Consider the following 22102-nt stretch of genomic DNA (forward strand, 5'->3'; position numbering starts at 1 on the left):
TCTACAGGGATCTATACTCGGTCCAACAGTCGAGAATGTATGATGAACGATGAGGAGTTAACACTGAAACTATCGAATGGAGTCGAGATCGTCGGCTTCGCAGATGAAGTATTTCTTGCGATAACTGGCGAGATTGCGGAAAAGGTGAAGATGCTGACGATGGCATTGATCGACATTATAGTGTAGGATAATATTTATATCACAATGACTTTCCTATAGCAAAGCTTAATGAAGTGAGAGACGGTTTTTCCTGATATTTCTATACCCAAGTCTAAAACTCTCACAACAACTCTCTCAGCCTACACAATCGTTCCGTATCCATGTGGGGCGACGTACCGGATGAGCAGGAGCAACAAGATCAACAGCGTGATCCGCCTGTAAAATTCCCTCCTCTGATGGTGAAGTCCGCCGGTCTGAGCAAATTATAAGCCATCATGAAGGCGCTCAACATCTGCGCGATGTGCAAGCTATGTGGCATCGGAACAGCCAATCAAGTTCACAGTGCTACCTCACTGCAAAACGACAATGATAGAGGCCATCGGTGTAATGAGATGTCTACATCAACTGATTCGACCTCAACATGTGCATGTGACTTTAACGCCAATCACACGAGTCTTGGAGCAATCATCGTCGAAACCAGAATGATAAGCTAATGTTCGGTGAGCAGCTCGGCTACTTTTCCGTCCAAGTGACCCGACATACGTATTGCCGGCCTTCATCGATATCTTCCTCGCCAATACAGATGTATTCGGAGACCACTTGCCCGTTACCGTTCGGATCGGTGGTACAGCGGTGGTAACGAAGGAAACTTATTTGTTCGTCATGACGCCGAGCCTATGTGCCGGATAACTACGGCAAATAGTCATCCAATGCTGGTTGAGTGACGATTTGACGGCGACGAATGTTTACCCTGGCACGGTAAATGGCTGGGCATGGCGTACCATTGGTACCTCGCGTACCTACAGGAATAAAATAGACCCCTTTGTGCGGTCCTTAGCCTCTTGCCCAGCAACTCCTATCCCTACCTCCCCGCGGTACTGGCCGGGGTACGAGTAACCTAGGGGCGAGACAGCTTTTGCTTTTGAGCAAGCTCTTGAGCTCGATACAGAGTAACTCTGAGTAACTCTTGTTGCTCGATATCAAGCGCGCATAGCAACCCATGTAGTAACCTGCCGTTAATGTGGTTGAAACAAAAGCGTCAATGAGGTGCATTGAAGAATGCAGTTTTGTTTAAAGTTCCGACATTGCCTTTGACTCGAGTATCGTTTCTATAAAAAGGGATTAACGTGAAAGTTAACATTTACGCACGAATTGTCTGTTGTCATGTAACTACCACACCAGTTTATCTCAATCAACATGGGGATAGAACGCTAACCTCATTCCGAAAACATATTGTTAAAACATAACTTTTCCTGGCTGTTCCAATTGAGTCTTACACGCTATTACGTTCCCAAGTGTGATTTTCCTATAGGGTAAAATAAAAGACCATCCAAGTTTCAGATTTTTTTTCATAATTCATCATATTATTGACGTTAATTTATTACACTCTTTGAATTTTCCATTGATACTTTAAAAGTATTTTTCTTCCCAGAAGGATTCCTTCAATTTCCAAACGGAGAGAATGGTTAAACTTCACACACAAGAGCCGATGCTGCTATTTAGTTGTGGATGTTGGACAGTTTCTCATGCTGACTCCAGGTGTGGATTTGCGATGGGTCACTCATAAACCTCAGGGCAAGCTTATTCTGGAACACCTTAAGCAATTGCATGTCTTCTTCTTGAACGTGGCATGTACGACGACCTCATGAATCAGATCGTGCACGACCTAGGTGTGTTTAGTTTGGATTTCATTGGTACGAGACAGGCGATCTTCGCGGTACTGCATTTGCCTCAGCTTAGAGCTCTTGTTGCCTCTGTGAAGACCGACATAGAAAAATCGATTTGATATATTGACTACTGCGCACAATTTATGTCGGTTGGTCAGAGATCCAAGTAATCGGAACAAATTTTGAGCAAAATGTGAGTAACTCAAGCTTGCTCAATGTCCAAAGTGTTGCTCTGTGCAAAGCTGTCCCGCCCTTTGCGAGTAACATTAGGGAAGCAACGAATAATCTACGAGAGAATACGAACCGGGACAATCGGCGAAGACCACAGCGACGTAAAGGAACTAGCGATTGGAAGCTCGGTACGTGGAACTGTAAATCTCTCAACTTTATCGGGAGCACACGCATACTCGCCGACGTGCTGAAGGACCACGGACTCGGCATCGTAGCGTTGCAGGAAGTGTGTTGGAAGGGAGCAATGGTGCGAATGTTTAGAGGTAATCATACCATCTACAAGAGCTGCGGCAACACACACGAGCAGGGAACAGCTGATATGCAGCGGCGCGTGATCGGGCGGTGGCCGATCAATGAGAGAATGTGTAAGTTGAGACTCAAATGCCGGTTTTTCAACTTCAGCATAATAAACATGCACAGCCCTCACTCCGAAAGAACTGATGATGATAAAGACGCTTTTTACACGCAGCTCGAGCGCAAGTACGACCGCTGCCCAAGCCACGACGTCAAAATCATCATAGGAGATTTAAACGCTCAGGTTGGCCAGGAGGAGGAGTTCAGACCGACTATTGGAAAGTTTACGCCGACTAACGAACGAAAACGGCCTACGACTAATTGTTTTCGCGCCTCCAAGAATATAACCATTTGTAGCACCTACTTCCAGTACAGCCTTCCATACCGATACACCTGGAGAGCACCACAGCTGACAGAATCACAAATCGACTACGTTCTGGTTGATGGACGGCACTTCTCCGACATTATCGACGTCAGGATCTACCGTGGCGCTAACATTGACTCTGACCACTGTCTGGTGATGGTGAAACTGCGCCCAAAACTCTCCGTCGTTAACAACGTACGGTCCGGTATGATCTTAGAGCGTCTTAAGCAACCGGATGTCGCAACTGCGTACGCGCAGCACCTCGAGGCTGCATTACCGGAAGAGGGTGAGCTGGATGAAGCCCATCTTGAGCACTGCTGGAGAACAGTGAAAGCAGCCATCAACGATACAGCTGAGAGCAACGTCGGGTACATGGGACGGAGTCGACGGAACGATTGGTTCGACGAGAAATATAGGCCGATTCTCTGGAGAAGAAGGATGCAGCGCGGGCGGTCATGCTGCTGCAAGGGACCCGACAGAACGTGGAACATTATAGACGGAAACGGCAACAGCAGACCCGCCTTTTTCGGGAGAAAAAACGCCGCCTGGAGGAGACGGAGTGTGATGAAATGGAACAGCTGTGTCGATCTCAGGAAACACGTAAGTTCTATCAGAAGCTCAACGCATCCCGCAACGGCTTCGTGACGCGAGCCGAGATGTGTAGGGATAAGGATTGGAGCATTTTGACGGACGAGCGTGAGGTAATCGAAAGGTGGAAGCAGCACTTCGACGAGCACCTGAATGGCGCTGAGAGCACAGGCAACGAAGGACGGGACAACGCACACTGGTTCAAAGCCCGAAAAACATGCGTTTTTTTAGTTTTCGATGTCTAAACGTGATTTAAGAAGGGTGATATGTTCTGAAGAGTTGGAGGATATTGCTTAAGCTTTATTTTGATATAAAAATAATTGTGATCTATCCACCTAGCAGTGCAGTGGGAAAATATTTTTTTCTACATTTGCTCAAATCGAGTAGCAGTCTTCAGCAAAGTTGTAGATAATGATAATTGAAAATTTTTCTTCTAAGACACCAATTTTGTACAAACGTTTGTTCAAGAGTTACAGAGCATTTTGTATAAAATACTCCTAAAACCAGATTTTTTCAAATTACTTTTTACATAAAGATTTTAGCAAAAATGTTTATTCTAGAAAGTTGTCAACACTCAAAAAATCATTGTTTCTCTCTAAGACACCAACTTTCTATCTCATCTTATTTCCAAGTTATTATCAATTTTAGTTGAAAAATAGTCACTTTTTGTCTCAAAATATCATGGAAAGCGGCAAAAAGCGGCAAATCAAACAACTTCTATCTGAAAGATAGGCTAACGGTCAGACATTGTTTCATTTTGTTCCGTCGTGTTCCAATGCTCATTAGGTACTACTGTTTATGGGCCCATTTAAGGCATTTTTATGAATAACTTCACAGAACAAATATTTTAACGCAAGTAGTTGTACTTTAAAGTTATTTGAACATCTCTATTTTGCTCTTTAAACAACTGCCCTCACAAATCAAAACTACCAAAGTAAAAATATCATGATAATTTTCACTTATATCATAACATTATTTCAATGGACGATCGTTTCAGTTCTCATTTTACTATTTTTGTCATTTAACCAACCCAATTATATCACTCATTATAGAACAACATGTTTATAACATGTTACTGTGTATGAGTGTGGGCGAGGAGGAGAATGACAGCTGATAAAATGGGGCATGTTTTCATTTTATTTTATTTATTTTTTTTAAATTGCTCGAAATGGGTCCATAAACAGTAGTTCCTGATGAGCATTGGAACACGACGGAACAAAATGAAACAATGCCTGATCGTTAGCCTAAAAGAATATCTTTCAGATAGAAGTTGTTTGGTTTGCCGCTTTTTGCCGCTTTTCATGATATTTTGAGTCAAAAAGTGACTATTTTTTTAACTAAAATTCATAATAACTCGGAAATAAGATGAGATAGAAAGTTGGTGTCTTCGAGAGAAACAATGATTTTTTGATTGTTGACAACTATCTAGAATAAACATTTTTGCAAAAATCTTTATGTAAAAAGTTATTTGAAAAAATCTGGTTTGAGCAAATGTAGAAAAAAATATTTTCACACTGCACTGCTACGTGGATAGATCACAATTATTTTTATATCAAAATAAAGCTTAAGCAATATCCTCCAACTCTTCAGAACATATCACCCTTCTTAAATCACGTTTAGACATCGAAAACTAAAAAAACGCATGTTTTTCGGGCTCTGAACCAGTGTGCAACGGAGGAAATGCCTTCGTCAGTTCTGCGTGCGATGGAAACCACCCAGCCCCCATTTTGAGAGAGGTTAATGATGCCATTCACCAGCTCAAGAACAATAAAGCTGCTGGTAAGGATGGCATCGAAGCTGAACTCATAAAGATGGGCCCGGAGAGGCTGGCCATTTGTCTGCACCGGCTGATAGGCACAATCTGGGAAACAGAACAGCTACCGGAGGAGTGGAAGGAAGGGGTGATATGCCCCATCTACAAGAAAGGCGACAAGTTAGATTATGAGAACTTTCAAGCGATCTCCATTCTAAATGCGGTCTACAAAGTATTATCCCAGATCATCTTCCGTCGTCTGTCACCTGTATAAAACGAGTTCGTGGGAAGTTATCAAGCCGGCTTCGTTGACGGCCGATCGACAACGGACCAGATTTTTACTGTACGCAAATCCTCCAAAAATATCGTGAATATCTGGTCCCAACGCATCACCTTTTCATCGATTTCAAGGCGACATACGATAGTATCGATCGCGTAGAGCTATGGAAAATCATGGACGAGAACAGCTTTTCCGGGAAGCTCAGGAGACTGATAAGAGCGACGATGGAAGCCCGCATAGAAAAGTACAATTTACCTTATAATGGAAACAGTAAATTTCTCATATCTGATAAGGTAAATTTTTCACAAACTGTTGTTATTTTGTTGAACAATATGGACCCCGAAGCCTCAGACTATTAATAACAGAATAAGTAATCCATACCAAATAATGATTATTAATTACAATGTCACGAAATTGTTAAATTATATGGGAAGAAAATCTCGTGCGATATGTTTAAAATGTAACTCTAACGTTTGTCAAACGGTTTGCGCTTTTATTTGCGCAATACACTAATACTCGTGAATTTTACTATAAACAACTTAAGCTTCACAGTTTGGCGAACAGTTGGATACATTACACCGTGTCCAGTATATTCTCATACAAATTCGAGATAACATTACTTTGCGCTTGTCTTACTGACATCATTGCTGATAATATTTTTTGAAAGTGGTTATAATACTGATTCACTACAGGAAATATTTTGGAAATATTTCAATTATAAACTTATTTTATCAACTTAAGAATTTACGAAAAATATTTCCAGCGGCACGCTCATAGGCAGAGCCCAATTTCAATCTGCAGTTATCGCACATATAATTACCAAATTTTATCAATATTTATCTATTCAAAACGCAATATGATTAACTTAAAGTTTCTGAAACTTTTTTTGTGAATGCTCTGATTTTCACTTTGTAAACCAGACCAATATGAACAAAAATTAATTTTAAGTGCAAAACACGACTTCGATGGACATTTGTTCACTTATCATGGCAATTATTTTTTCTTATTCATAAAACAAGCTATTCTACGTTAGTATAATACTACCAGACTACAATGAAATACTACAACATTGGATTATCCTACATTCAGTAAAGTTATACCAAAGAGAAGAAAAAGTGTATGAGAATATATTGGACACGGTGTAGTATTTGTGATGGAACATTTTGTGTTTCACAATCCATTTTGAAATTTTCACTTTGTTTTCAACTGCCCATTGTCGGTCTGGCTGAGTGAAAATTCCTTCGAAAATCCTTCGCTCTACATTTACAAGTTTATCGAGTAGATTTTTATTAAATCGGCGTGTTTTATCAGTTACGTACGCAGTATTCGACGGTGTGTTTCTTCCTCCCGAACAAGGATCGGATGCTTGAGTGAATGTGAGTGATGTGAGTGAATTTTGGATGGGTTTTTTGTTTGGGGAACCCGGTGAACCATAAATTATTAAGTGCTTCATGTATTTCAGGAATCTTGTGCGATATCAAACACAAACGAGCGATTGTCTTCCGTAGCAGCGGGACCAGTACGGCAGGTGCAGAGATTGGTGCGAGATTCTGCCGAATATAACACACTGCTGTATTTTGTCATTTGTTTCGTTGGATGATTCCGGAGAAAATGTACCCCGGCTGTGACGAAAATCTATTCGTTAATTTATTTAGGATGGGTATCTGGAAGCAGGACATGGTCCTCATCAAGGAAATGAACGACATCCTCAAAGTCGTCAAGGAACAAACCGCTCTCAAGCCAAAGCAATGGGTTCGATTGAAGCTAGGCATCTACAAGGACGATATTGCCCAGGTGGATTACGTCGATCTGGCCTAGAACCAAGTCCATTTGAAGCTGCTTCCCCGCATTGATTACACACTATTGCGGGGAGCCCTTTGCACGACCCAATCGGAGAACGACGAAAACAAGCGCAAAAATAACAGGGTGTCGACTCAATTTGTAAAATAAAATTCCCTGACTTTCCCTGACCTTCCAGTCGTTTTCCAGAAAAATTCCAGCACGGAGAAAAAACAGTCCAGTTTGAAACAACTAATTTTTTTTGTTGATTTACAACCTAAAAAATTAGTTGTTTTAAAATTGAAATTTGTTGATTTAAAGTCTTCAATTTAGATTGAAACAAACATTCAATTTGTTTGATTCTACCAATGGATTTGATAACCAAACAACTATTTTTTGTTATTTCAAGCCATTATTTTAGTTGTTTTCAACAAAACATTAAGTTATTATGAAAATTTATTGGCTTTTTTCGGTGAATGCAATACCTATACTCAGAGTGAAAGGGAGTAACGAAAGTAATGAAATGACAAGATGGATAGAATCGCAAGCGAGCGACGAGAGAAATGAATAGAAGTTGAAAATTTGTTTTAACAGAGGGCCATATGTGTGAACAACACAATCGAAACGACAAATCGTTGCCTAACGTCCTGGTCTCGAACGGCTAGATGTTGTAGTGTTGGTCACTATTAACACTAGACAGTTCGAATGATCACTTGGGCAAATTAGGGGTATGCGATATTAGACGCGAAAAAATTCAATAAGTAACGTCAATTTCGTATCAATCTCCGAAAATATGCCAACGATCGATAGAACTGTTACATACGCCGAACAATATAGTTAACAGGTCGAGGCGACAAATTTTTGCCTGTCTAGTGTTAGTAGTGACCAACACTACAACATCTAGCCGTTCGAGACCAGGACGTTAGGCAACGATTTGTCGTTTCGATTGTGTTGTTCACACATATGGCCCTCTGTTAAAACAAATTTTCAACTTCTATTCATTTCTCTCGTCGCTCGCTTGCGATTCTATCCATCTTGTCATTTCATTACTTTCGTTACTCCCTTTCACTCTGAGTATAGGTATTGCATTCACCGAAAAAAGCCAATAAATTTTCATAATAATAAAGTCATGCGGTGATTAAACCTTATAAATGTAAAACATTAAGTTGTTTTTAACAATTATCGGTTTATTGATTTTTGTTTTGAAATAGAGAATACAAATCCAGTTTCTAGTTTGATGCATCAAACGTGTTGGGTTGTTTCAAGAAATATTTAATTTATCAGAAATAATGACATAAGATCTAGTTTAAAACAACCCAATCATTCAGCTGTCATACAAAGTCTTGTTATTCCGCGACTATTTCATTGTGCACGATGTTCAGAAATACTTGAAGGAACAGTTATCAAAATATGATGGTAAGTTAATAAACCATTTGTTCTCTACCCTATTTTAATATTATTTCATACAGATAATGTTAATTTCAGCAAATTGAATCCAAGCCTTCTGAATATAGAACGATAAACAATATTGACGCTGCATCAAAATCTTTAGTTATAAGGTAAGATTGATTTTATGAGACTAATTTCAATCCGTTGTTTTATTTACTTTTATTTCGGATTTTTCTAGACTGGATAAATTTGATCTGTAACATCTGAGATGGCGTTTATCCTCAATTTGCCCGAAGGTTATTGAGAGCACTATTGGATTATCCAACAATGGAATTCCAATAAAATCGATCTAATTTTGCGATAAATATTGAAAATGTTAACAATTTTTTTTGTTGCCACAAAAATAATAAAAACCAAGAATACACGGCAGAATCAAATAAAAGAGCAGGTTAACACAACCAACAAAATAGTTTGTTTCAAAGCGTTTTTTGCTAATATCAAACCATTTTTCTGGCTTTAAAACAACCTAGATTTTTGATTGTTTCAAATCCAATTTGGTTGAGTTTGACTAGAAAGCTATAAAAAATATAATCTAAAGATTTAGTTTGTTTCAAACTATACGCATTGTACATTCAAACAAAATTTTGTTTGTGCATATTTCAAACTGAGATTTTGGTTGAAATAAACTAAAATTTGGTTGTCTTCACCAATATTTTTTCTCCGTGAGTCCACTGAAATTGATTAATTTGAACAAAAATGAAATTTGTACAGGAAGATACATATCCGACTATTTGCATGATGTATACACCAGAGACGCATTTGCTCAGATCATGTTCTTGTTGTTGTTGTTCAGATTCATGTTCTTAGCCACGGTTTATATTCCGTAAATTGACAGATACTTGACGACGTCATTCCTATCCACCTCTAACAAATTTGTTGAAAAAATGATCTAGTGATCCAGATCGTGTATGCTACGATAGCAATGTTTACATGTTTACAATCAAGTAAAGAGACTTGCTTGTATTTATAAACAGTGTTCTTAGCCAGTCTTGGCATTTTTCAGAACTTTTTACCAAACTTGACACCGTCGAGCGCTCAGCAAACATAGCTTTCGACGAGATCTCAGTAAGTGGGGTATTTTTTTGCTGGGATTCTGGAAATATTTTGAGAAAATCAACTAGAAAACGTTTTTTTTTTTGCCGAGAGTTTGTTAAAAAAAATATTGAGCACACGGAATTGCTGAACTCAAGTTAGTTTGTATAGCTTATGAATTGCTTCACAGAATTTAACAGAGATGTGTCAGAAATTCCTCTTGGAATTATTAAACGTTTTAACAAGGTTTTCCTCCAATGCTTCTTCGAGAACTCATCCAAGATTTCTCCTAGGAGCTCCGAAACCCAAACTCAAAGCTTTCTCAATTCAATACAAGAAGGAATTCTCTAACAATTTTTAGAGAAACCTTGATGCGTGATTAGCAAAATTCTTATGCTGATCACGCCTCAAGGTTTCTCTAAAAATTGTTAGAGAATTCTTTCTTGTATTGAATTTGTCCAAGAATAGCGTGCCTCCAGCAATGCTCGAAAAAACTCCTCTAATCATTCTTCGATGAGTATATCCAAGTAATCTAATAAAATTTCAATGGCTTATCGAGCAGATGCCTTGAAACAAAATTACAGTTTTCTGAATTTTATGAGACATCTTCAGTATTTCTGGAGCATGCCCTGAGCATATTCTTTCATAGTTTAAACGAACTGGATATACTTATAAGAAAGCTCCTGATAATCCTTAAGTAACGCTAGGACCCTAATTCAACACATTTAAAAAATATATATGGATAATTGAAAATTATAGTTAATGGTATTTTCAACAGTAATGTGCAGTATGATGTCCACATAAGTATGATGTAGTATGAAAGCATCATAATATGCAATTTCACAACAAATAAAACATGAGTGAAATTGTAAAAAAAATCATCCGAAAAAATGTACCACTGTTAAAATCACACCACAATCTTTCAGGAACACAAATCTAGAAAACCAACGATTGATCACTACCAGCGACTAACCTACGATTTTATTTTTCAAAGTGAATAGTTGTTTGATACACCAGATTTTTCATAAAAGATTGATATACGTCTTTTATTCATCTGCACCAAAATACAAGGTTAGTATTACTCCATACAGTCAATTTCCGTGACTCGATATTGAAGCATCGAGTTACATAACACAAAACCAGTGCAACCAGGCCATTGAGGTAGTCATGAAAACCAACTTTTCTCGAATTCGATATTGAGATATGAGTAAGGGATAGTTGACTTTTTAACGTTCTCCCAGAATTACTTCGATATTTGGAGCGAATCCGTAGGATTTACATGATTTGATGGAGTGAATTCCATTTTTATCTCCAGATTTTGAGCGAAATACACAAAAATATTCAGTGAGTAAATCTAGCAAATTTAGAACTAAATAGATGAAGCACTGCTGATAGTTTTCATGTCATAATATTATGAATTCTTAGTATATGTAGAATATTGCATTTTACTTGATTATGCATAAAAGCGTTTTCCCAATGGTGAACATCTATTTTGAAATATTGATTCCCAGTTTTTCAAAGATCGTATTAATAGCATAGCATGCAAGAAATTATTGTAAATCTTGTATGAAGTTTAATATTTTTCCCTGACCTCTAGTGAAATTCCCTGACTTTCCCTGACTTTCCAGGTCAAAATTGAATTCCCTGACATTCCCTGACTCTCCAGGTTTTTCCAGGTAGTCGACACCCTGAATAAGCGTCGTCCCCCGGCAAAATCATTCAATTCGGTAGCAATCCGCGCCATTGGCGGCGAGATCACGTCCGATGGTGTCTTCCTGATCTTCGAAGGAAACCGATACTCCCGCAAGGGATTCCTGTACAAGAACTTCACCATGTCGGATATTCTTGCCGAAGGCGTCAAGCCCACTTTCGCCGAGCGGGGACGATTTGAAGAACAGCCCGAGGAAATCAACATTGAACTGGCTGTTTCGGGCAAGGAAGACCCCGTCGGAACGCACACTTTCTCCATGGCAGACAACGTCGAGGTTTGCGTGGGCGATCTGGAGAACCTGCAGGCCAAAATCATAGCCATCGATGGGGCCCTCATTACCGTCATGCTCAAGCACGAAGATCTAAAAGATCATCTCATCTTCAAATCCTCGGAATTGCGGGAATACTTCAAAACCGGAGACCACGCTAAGGTCCTCGCGGGAAGATACGAATGCGAGACGGGTTTGATGGTCCGGTTGTATGTATTCCAGAAGTGGTAGCAGAGCAGAAGCACTTCGCTTATCTATTAGATCAGATTTGAGAGCCAGTAGATATTTTCATGCTTACAAGTAGGTTTCACTTGAATGTTTGGTGGCATCTTTCAGTTTTCATATGAATAAGTTCGATCAGACTAACGCGCGTGTTACAGGAGTAGAAGTTTCGCTTAATTTATGATCCAATCCTAAGAGCCATTGGTAATCAAGTGTGTAGGTTGTTGCTATTGAGCAAGTGAATGGATTTACACGTTATTTAATAATGCTGCGATGTTGAGAGATCTTACTCTATCTAGCAGTGGTGTTAGTTTTTGCCTGGTAACGAGTCACACTCTGTTACCAATGGCTTTTAGGGCGAGATCAGTAGTTATCGATAAGCTATGAAATGTACACGTTACAGCGTTTCTAGATTAAGTCAACAAATTTTATAAATCTGGCGTCAATGTATAACATGTGTACTGAAAATAAATATACAATTTGAATATGGACAAGTTTATTAGTGCGTTTGTGAAGTTATATAAAAAAGCATGAATATGATGCTGTGGTTCAAGTTTTCAATGAGAAAAGTTACAAACGTATTGTTAGAGATTACTTTTTTATCTAAAACAAATAATAAATTGAATAAGTAACATTTAAACAAGTTGATACATGCGGAAAGAATTAGTTTCAATGGAAATAAATACAGTTAAGTCGTATTTGCGTAAACCATCAAAAAGCAAATAAAAATGAGTATAAGCTCTATGACTGTTTACGTGAAGCTCTGTCATAGCTGTATTAATTACTTTTGAAATTATTGTTTTCTAGATGTTTTAATTTGTTTTACTGTTACTTAATTGGTTCATGAATTGTTTTCATACCATAAAAATGTTCCTTGACAGTACCGTGTACGGTTGAAATACACCATATATCAACAGATACCCAAATTATAAAATTTTGTTTCGGTTTTATAGTTACAATGTTCTTGAACTGTTTGGTTTACTATGAATTCAGTAAAAATGGATGGTATTTCGACCATTCAGCAAACTGCAAATTTCATTTTTTTTTTCAAATGTTTGGACATTTTGGTAAGAAATCAAGATATCGTTATAATAAATCTTCGGCTAGGTATTTTATATTTAAATAATTATTCATATGAAAAAAATACATTACCAAACCATAATACACAAGCTTGTAAAAGCAGAGCTGCTGAATTTATAATTTTATGTTGGTTAAGGGTTTTTGTGTTGGTAGAATTTCACATGTTTTTGATAGATGGCATTATATTAAAATCGCCATATCTTTAATTCATTCACAGTGCCAGTTATGAATCACTGTTTCGAGCGGCCAGGATGTCTTCTCCTACGTTGTATTGACTTTACTAGGCCGGATAACGAGAACAAAAAACGAATGGCTTTGGTACAACTAATAATTTATTACAACCTAGCTCACTCGGTAGGGAACGGTAAAAAATGTATCAAATTCTATTATAACTGATAGCGAAGCAGTATGGATTTTAAGCTAACATATGTTAAATGTCTTTAACATTATTTAAGAAACATAAATGAGTATATATGTATGTATCTTGCCCAGTCCTCAAAATAAATGATGAATATTCATGTACTTCATCAAACATTGATTCATATTTGTGGGCAATTTATAACTGTAGGGCGTGTGTTCTTCAAACGATAGAGCAATTAAAATTGATGCCCTATATTTGTTAATCTGTATTAATCTCTGCTAACATTCATAGGGATTACCTAATAAAATTTCAAAACCATCCTGAAAGAATATTCGGAGAAGTTGTTGATAAAATTCCTGTTAGATTTTTTTCAATTCTGGGAGGATGCCAAAAGTCTGGAGGATTATCTGACTGAGAACGAACAGTAGTAATTCTTACATGAATCTTTGAAGAAAATCTGGGATAAAGTTTAGACATATTTTCTGAAAAGATACATGGACGGAACCTGAAGAAATTATCGCTGGAATATATGAAGGAATCTTCTAAGGAACCCATGAATTATTAACTAGAAAGATTTCATAGGGAATTAGTGGAAATTTGTATTTTTTTGCAGGAATCCTCAAAGGTACAAGAACACGAATGTTCAAAACTAAAATCCACATGGAACACCCGAATCAATTCAAGAAAACTCTAGCCGGTATATATGGAGAAAAAACCCACAGTCTTCCAAGAAAGAACTTGTGCAGAAGTCATCTGAGGAATCCCTGAAAATATTCCTGAGAAATTAGAGAAATGTGTTGAAAAATCCTTAGAAAAATGCATAGAGGAATTTGATGAGGAATTCTTGAAATGACGCTTGAATTTAAAAAATCTAGAAAGAATCCTTGGCAGCATTCCTCTAGAAATATGTTAGAGACCTACTTAGAGAATTTAAAAAATATATTTAGAGGAAGTTTTACAGAATTTGTTGAAAAAAAACACAATAAGTTTGGGGAGATCTCCTAGTACCGGACACCTAAGCCGCTAAATTCGTAATTCAAAAATTATTTATTTTATGCGGTCTTGGTGCCTATTTATGATAAAGATTATCGTTTCTGTAGCGTACAGAAATAAATTTGAAAATATAAGTATGAATTTTGACATTGCATTTTGATGATGTATTTTAGTACCGTAGTCCCGAGTAATATTGATCAGTTTTATGAATATTTATTGAAAATTTCATTTGAAAATGCAAATGTTGCAATTTTAAAACAAGTACTGCCACCTATAGCTAGTGACTGTATACTGTATTTTGTTTTTTGAAAGATTTAAACATGTTTAAGAAATGTTTTCAGCGATGTTTTTAATATAGATTATATGGGGTAAAATTGATCATCTATGTAAACAACGTTCGGTAATATTGAAAATGTCGTTACTTACTTAAATCATGACTTCTGAAACCGAATATGAAGGTCAAACGCTTTCAAGTTATTTACTTTTTGAGTTATTTTAATATTAAAACACCTCGAACCGCAGAATACGCCTAAAGGCAGGCCATTTCCCAAGAAAATATTACATTCTCAACATTAATTCGTTATTGATGCCTGATTGAATATTCTTATGAAAGTTTTGGGAACGGAATTGTTTTCTGCGGTGTCATTTTTAGTGAGAACCGCTTGCTCATATCGCTGGCAAAACTTATGTGAGACATGAATCTTCGGCAGTGTCATCCTTAACCATTGAAATCGTTGTTTCGAAAAGTTGACAAATTTTCGCATGAATTCAACGCAATTTTCTCAAAACTCTTGGATTTCATTAGCTTATGAATATATGAAAAAAGCGCAATTCATGGTTTGGAAATGTTCTATCAATAAATGATGATACGAAATTTTTATGGGATGAGTCATTTCGATCAGTGTTACCCCACTGATCAATAGATACCCCAGATTACGGTATCAAATTGACCAATATTAAAAGGCTGCACCCAATACCGGAAACGATCTGGAAATGCCTCGAATTCTGTTGACTGTTTCTACTCTAGGATTGTTTTTTACTGCCAATTCAATGAATTTGCAACATTCAAAAGAGTAATGAATTTTACTTAGTGTGCAAGTGGTTCCAAAAAACTCTTTCATATATGATGAAAAATAATACATTTCACGTGTTGTTCGCAACCATTCAACCATTAAAAACCATTAAAAAGAATTCTTACCATAATTTATAGTAATTTTCTTTAAAAATTCGGATAGTTTCTTGAAAAAATCTTCGAAGAAATTAGCAGCGGAATTCCAAGACTATTTACGAAAAAATCACTAGAGCAATCCGATAATTAATTCTGGAACAACCTTTGAACGGCTTAACATAGACAACGGTGAATACATGGTGCGGGCAGAGGAGGAATCCTAGATAGAATTCTAAATACCTGAAGAAATATTTGTTAGAATCCTTGGAAAAACTCAATGTAGATTTTTTGTAATTTTCTGAAGATTCTAAGAGGTGTCTTATTTCCACATAAATTCTTTGTAGAAATTAAAGCATCCTTTATTCAAGTCATACTTTGAAGAATCTCTTGAGGAAAAAAAATGGAAAACTTTCGGCAGAATCACTGAAAAGATCCGTTTGAGTATTCCTTTTACTGATTTCTAGATGTATCACTAGAGGCACATTTGGAGTATTGGAAGGGATTTAGAAGTTAAATGTATGCATTTTTGGTTAATTGCGTGCATAAATTTTATAAAGATATGTCTAAACAAAGTTTTGGAAAGTTTTTGAAAGAATTCTTAGATATTTTTTGTGAAATGCATGGACAAATTCTAGGAATAATTTTTTAAACGTTTTCAAATCATTCATGAAGAAATATCGAAAATAATACTTGAAGAAGATCCGAATAATAAATGAAAGTATTCCAGAAAAATATGCAGCAATCCTACGATGAGTTCCTTGAAGAGTTCACAGGGGAATCATTTGAAAATTACTAATTCCTGGTAGAGCCTGGAAGACAAATTTTTGAAGCAATTAATGAAGTCACTGGAATCAATAAAAAGCATATCAGATAAATCCTGGAAGAGCATGAAATCTCTTAAGTTCATAAATCTAGACTCGAAGGTGACTAGTGTAACTTATACAGAAGTTTATGGACACATACTTTAACTTTATATTTGAAAAAAAAATTCTGGAAACAATTCTGAACAAATTCACATTTATTGAGGAAATTCTGAAGATACCTCCAAAAGGTATTATTAAAATGTCTGATTGTTGATGCAATCCATATTACAATTCTTGGAGAATATAATAAATAATTCCCTGAAGACTTCATGAAGAAATCCTTTGGCGCATCCTGAAATAATTCCTAAAGTAAGGCTCAAATATTTCCTAGGCCATTTTTTAAATTTATATTTTTCGAGCTGAAATATTAATCGGCGTGAAAATACAAAATCGGCGGCGGGACGCAGACCAGCGTATGGCGCGCCGCCGATACGTCAATCGGCGTGACGTAAAATGAATCAGCGGCGGCGGCGTGGCGCGGCGGCGCACAGGTCTATGCCGAACTGCCTGGACCGACAAAGATGATTGCTTCTTCTGCACCAGAGCTGTGTCGTGTTTGAGGTTCAACAGCATCTGGCCTTCGATGACTAGATTCTTGAGATTTACCGTTAACGCCGTATCTTCTTCAAGCTTCGACAGTAATCTTGTCCTGACATCTACATCTCTAGATAATTATAGACCGCAAATGAAGATTAGTCCTTTGAAATGGTCGATGGTCAGCTTGTTCACACTGGCGGTTGACAATGTTAACGTAAGTAACGTAATCGTCTGCTTCGTTCTTCACAATCCTGAGACAATCGAATCGTCGACTGAACTGGGACTAGTGGTGTCCGAGAATGGATTTCACTTTCTTCACTACTTCTTCGAAAGTGAAATCTCATTGTTGTTGTTGTTTTGAAATTTTCCGGAAGATTTTTTTCATTAACTTCTCGTCGACAAACTGTTACGAGTGAAACGAGGTGGTAAACTTCTAATCAAAAAGCGCGGTTAAATGCTCTATTTCCATCCCAATTCTTCGGAACTGGATGTATGATGCAGTCTTGACACTGCTGTTGTCCAGGAAGGTGAAGATCGTTGATTTGGTAGATGAAGTGTGTTTACCGGCGATGGGCGAGAATCTAGAAGAAGTGGACACGTCGCTAATGGCGACAATCAAGAGCTGAATGCCGGAGTCAAAACAGAGACGAATAGAGACATAACAGTCAGATTGAGATCGGGTATCACTTCTTCTACTGCATTTGGACCCTTGGTACTGCAAAAGATACCCAAGCTTGACAGATCGCAGTTCACTCTCCACGATATTCTAGATTTTGCTCCATCCAGAAACATGAGGGTTTTTTATTTCGTCTATGGTCAAACTGCAGATAGCTCGCCACAAATGGGGATTAACATCAAAGGTCGTAAAATTGCATCGACACAAGTATTGAAGCACCTGAGACCTCAGGCTGAGAACGGTGATCGACGATCGACTGAACTTCAACACTGTGTTTTTGAAAAGTCAGCAAAGGCAATTAGTGCAATAACGCCAAGCTTGAAAGTAAATTGTCTCATCATATAAACTGTGGTGTAAGGTTCCTGCATGGAATACTGCACTGGAACTGCGTTACGTTGTGTTTTAGGAAGTAGAGTCCAAATTACCCAAGTAACGAGCTTTGTAGCAAAATGCTACCGGTGTATGATTCATCGGAGTTTTTGTAGAGATAGATGTAGATGTTTCTAGTGCTTTGTCGGTTTTCAAGGTTTCAGTCGTATAGTGTCTAGTTTACCATAATGCGTATTATGTCTCTATGGTCATTCCGCTTTTCGGGAACCTTCGACCTATGTCTGCATTTCAGTAGCCACAACGTGAACGGTTCGGTTATACCATAAACAAGCAATATTAGCGATTAGTGTTATTAACGCAAACTGACGACAATTTGGACATTTGATAGCTAAAAGGACGACATGAGTGAGTGAGTGAGTGAGTGAATGGGTGAGTGAGTGAGTAACAGACAATATAATAATGGCAACGAACGCACCAGAGCTTCTAGTCACAAATGTTATAAAGAGCGCAGTGTTATTCGTGTTATGAGATTAGATTGGACATTCACTATGTGATTGTGTGTTTTTGTTCGGGTGAGGTAGCTGGGAAAAGGGCGTGGTTTCGCAGCCTTCCTTTGCAGTGAACGGAAAGTGGCGTGGAATTGAAACTAATGCGGGATGTGGCTTTGCCTAATTCAACTTTCAAACAAGTTTGGATGATGAGAAGAAGAAGAAGAAGATACACGTACAGGGTATGCAACGCGCGGGACATGTGGTGAAGTAGGAACTATATTAGAAGTATGGAAATCGTTTTTTTTTTTTTTCAATACTGGATATGATTGGCAGAAGATTGGTTTACCTTAACTTTAACTCCTCGTCTATATAATGCAATAGACTCCTAGAAAAGAGAGAAAGAGAGAAAGAACGAACAATGCAATGGATTCGAAATGAGTTAGCGATTTATAGAATTGAGGGAATCGTTTAGCGGGGAGGTTCAAGAGCGTTTTGTGGAAGATATACCGTACAGTTGCGCTCGTATACTTGTTGAAGGTAGCTTGACTGTTGAACTGCCATTTGTGATTAATTCTACTAGCGTTGAGGTGTGTCGGAAAGTGTCAATGATAAGCTTTCTTCGAGTGTATGTTGGTGTGGGTGTTTTCATGTAGGTAGTATGTGTGAGTGTTTCTATGGCAGGCATTGTGACTTTTTGGTTCTAAATGTTTAATAGGGGTCAGTTTGATTAACATTGATAAACGGACTCGGGGGAGCTCAATTTCACTTTGGTACTATCTCATTCGCGGTGCAACGGCGGCATTAGCTAGGTGTCCTTAGTAATATTACTGCCATTTTTTGTAGTTTTAATTAAACGAACGAAACGACGACAGCGATCTAGTGAATTATTGGATTGGTAAAACAACAACTTTAAAGAACAAAAGCATGGTTTTTGGTTGACGGTATTAACCGCAACTGCACTGAAAGTTGGGCGCCATCTGTACTTACATATCACTAGGTAGAGTTTCAGGACTAGATGATCGATCGTTCTCCATGATGGGTTCTGTGGAATGGAGAATGGGAAATGTTGATTAATCGAACAGAAACTCTAGTAGCTTCCAAAATTCTACAGAGTAATACGACATAAACTTTGAAGAACACTTACTACACATGTACACCGGACTAGGGGAATGCATTTTGCTCGTAATTCTTTGTGGTCCAATTGCAACAGCCTGGAATAAACAATAGATTTGTATATTTAGTAGTTTTAGATGAAAAGTGCTTTTCCTATGCAACTCAAAAATAACCTAACAAAAATACACAATAACTGTTTTTTCACCGAATTTCATCAATCTTCGGTAAGCATTATCTAAAATATCGAAGTGGTCAAAGTTTTCTTAGTATGTAAGCCCAGGACTACTTGTTGAATTATAGAAAATTTTCAAAGTGACCAGTGAACATGTATTTTTGATGTATTTCGCTATTTCCTGCCAGATTTTCAAAAACTTTCCCGTCATATTGCTGTGTGCGTTTGAAACGCAAATATCGAATGCGGGAACACCAAACGCGATAAAATTTTTAACAAGTAAGACGAAGTCAAAGATTGAGTTTCTTTGCTAGGTTGGCCATGACATGGATCATGATTGCTAACTATCCTTTGGTTACTATCTGAGAGAGACTCGCGAAGAGGAAAAATATCAACGTCATATGCAGCCCAGATTCCCCTCTCACGAAACGTCAAATGCAGCCCACCGTTTTTATGGCTGAAAAAGTGAAAAGTATTGTGTTCAAAGTAAACTGTTATTAAAAACCTCAGTCGGCGGAGCAGTTTTTTCCAAAGTTGCTGATAAATCTAAGCAGAAGATTAATTATTTCTAATGTCTGCTACGTTTGCTGGCATGAAATTTCACTCAAATGGCTATTTATGATTCGATGTGATGCAAACTTAATCATTTTTTGCTGAGAGGTTCATGTGAGGATTTGAACAGCATGCGCATAATTGGTATGCGCATGCGCATAATTGGTATGCACAAAGTGGAATAAGAAAAAAACTCAGCAATCACAGAAAAAGAAGACCGTCTTCGCGAGTCTCGTCTCAGGTTACTATGTGTTAACACATTTGAGGCAGAGTTGCTTAATATCAATCATATCAGCTGATGGATGATGGGCTAAAACTATCACTATCACTTGCTAGCTATCAATATCACTTTGATTTGACAACCAACAGCAGTGATGCGACATCGCACTCTAGATTATAATCACTGCGGAATGAGTGATCACGTGGTAATTATCCATGCTATTACTGTTTTTCAGTGACCATCAAGTAGATTCATTCTATCTGCAACACTGTCAAAAATATCGTACTGATAAATTGCCATTTTAACTGCTTAATTTAAGGCTAAACTTAACCCATCAGTGACATCCATAGTCTGTCGCCATCAATGCACTTGTGATGGAGTAGACAGCATGATGTTGATGTGATATAGATTGATCCGAATTGTATCGCAGTCGGCCTGTTCAAATCACCAAATTTCAAGCGTTGATAGTGACAGCGAGCAACTCTGATTTAAGGCTCAGTAAGACTGAGTTTGCACGTCAAACGCAAACAGCAATACATGAGTTGTTAAACTGTTGTTAAACAAACAATACTGTTTGTTGAGGTTTGTAACGGTTTTGGTATACTGTATCTAGGACTGTTGCCCATTAAGCATACAGTATTGGACAAAACATTTGCAACTTTTTCGATCTTCCATACAAAATGACCAACTTTGGTAAGCTAGATCTCAGTTATTTAAGGACCGATTCAAGTGAAACTTTCACAGAACATCAGATATAACTTGAATTGTTACATATATTTATGAATAATTTTTCCAATCAAGAGTTTATAAGTAATATCGGTTTAACTGAAGTGTAATTTTCGACAAAAAATTCAAAACTTTTTATCTCAAAATCTGATAGTCCTACACAAAAACTGTCTTCAGCAAACTTATTCATCTCGTCAAAATCTACAACTGAAGATACCATGAAGCTATTCCTTCAATATGTTTAGTTATGTCAATTATAAGAATTCGTCAAAAAATTCACTTTAGTCAAACCGTTACTGCTTTTCAACTTATGATTGGAAAAATCACTCAAAAATATATGTTCAAATTCAAGTTATGTCTGATATTTTGTGAAAATTTCATTCAAATTGGTCCATAAATAACTGAGATATAGTTTATCAAAGTTGGTCATTTTGTATGGAAAATCGAGAAAGTTGCAAATGTTTTGTCGAATACTGTAAATACGACACTCGATTAGACATAATGGGCACCCTATTCAAAATTAGTTTTCCAATTCCCTGATTTAGAAATGTCTAAACTTCATATTTTCCACACGTTTGATAGACAATTTTGATGTTTGATTTGACTTTGAAATAGGGTAAGTGTTCCCTTAGTTGTGGGTGTTCCTATAGTTGCGGTAGTGCCGTTTTCACTGATTTTATTGCATTAGCCACAGAACCGACACTGCCAATCGACGTATGGGCTTGTTTATACACGGAATAGTTGAAAAGAGCGTCCAAATTGCTTGAAAACTGATGAAAAATCACTAAATTTGCTAAAACTGTTCTTGCTTGTACCAATAGTTGCGGTAAAGTGTTCCTATAGTGGAGGATCCCATAAGAAAACAACAGATACCGCAATCTGGGAGGGAGAAACCAATACGAAATTTATGTACCGTGAAGGCCCCATACTCTGCGCAGTTAAGGATTTTCAATTTTCAAACAGCTGTAATTAATTGAAAACAAAACACAATATTCTGAAATTTTGGAAGCAAATACTTATCGA

The 22102-nt window shown here is 37.4% G+C and overlaps 1 protein-coding gene across 3 annotated transcripts in view; it reads right to left on the bottom strand.

The window, feature by feature from the left end:
- LOC23687758 (mitogen-activated protein kinase kinase kinase kinase 3) overlaps positions 1-22102 on the bottom strand; it is a 77354-nt gene that overhangs the window by 15625 nt on the left and 39627 nt on the right. For 2 of the 3 annotated variants that reach the window (XM_021855219.1, XM_021855218.1), the window contains exons 5-7: positions 19441-19507; positions 19284-19338; positions 18643-18681 (exon numbers count right to left, since the gene is read on the bottom strand). In XM_021855219.1, the coding sequence (XP_021710911.1) occupies positions 18643-18681; positions 19284-19338; positions 19441-19507 (161 nt within the window). The remainder of the gene's footprint in view (positions 1-18642; positions 18682-19283; positions 19339-19440; positions 19508-22102) is intronic. The other variant, XM_021855220.1, reaches the window with a different exon arrangement.

This window comes from Aedes aegypti, chromosome 3, assembly GCF_002204515.2.
Source record: "Aedes aegypti strain LVP_AGWG chromosome 3, AaegL5.0 Primary Assembly, whole genome shotgun sequence".
Classification (NCBI taxonomy): Eukaryota; Metazoa; Arthropoda; class Insecta; order Diptera; family Culicidae; genus Aedes; species Aedes aegypti.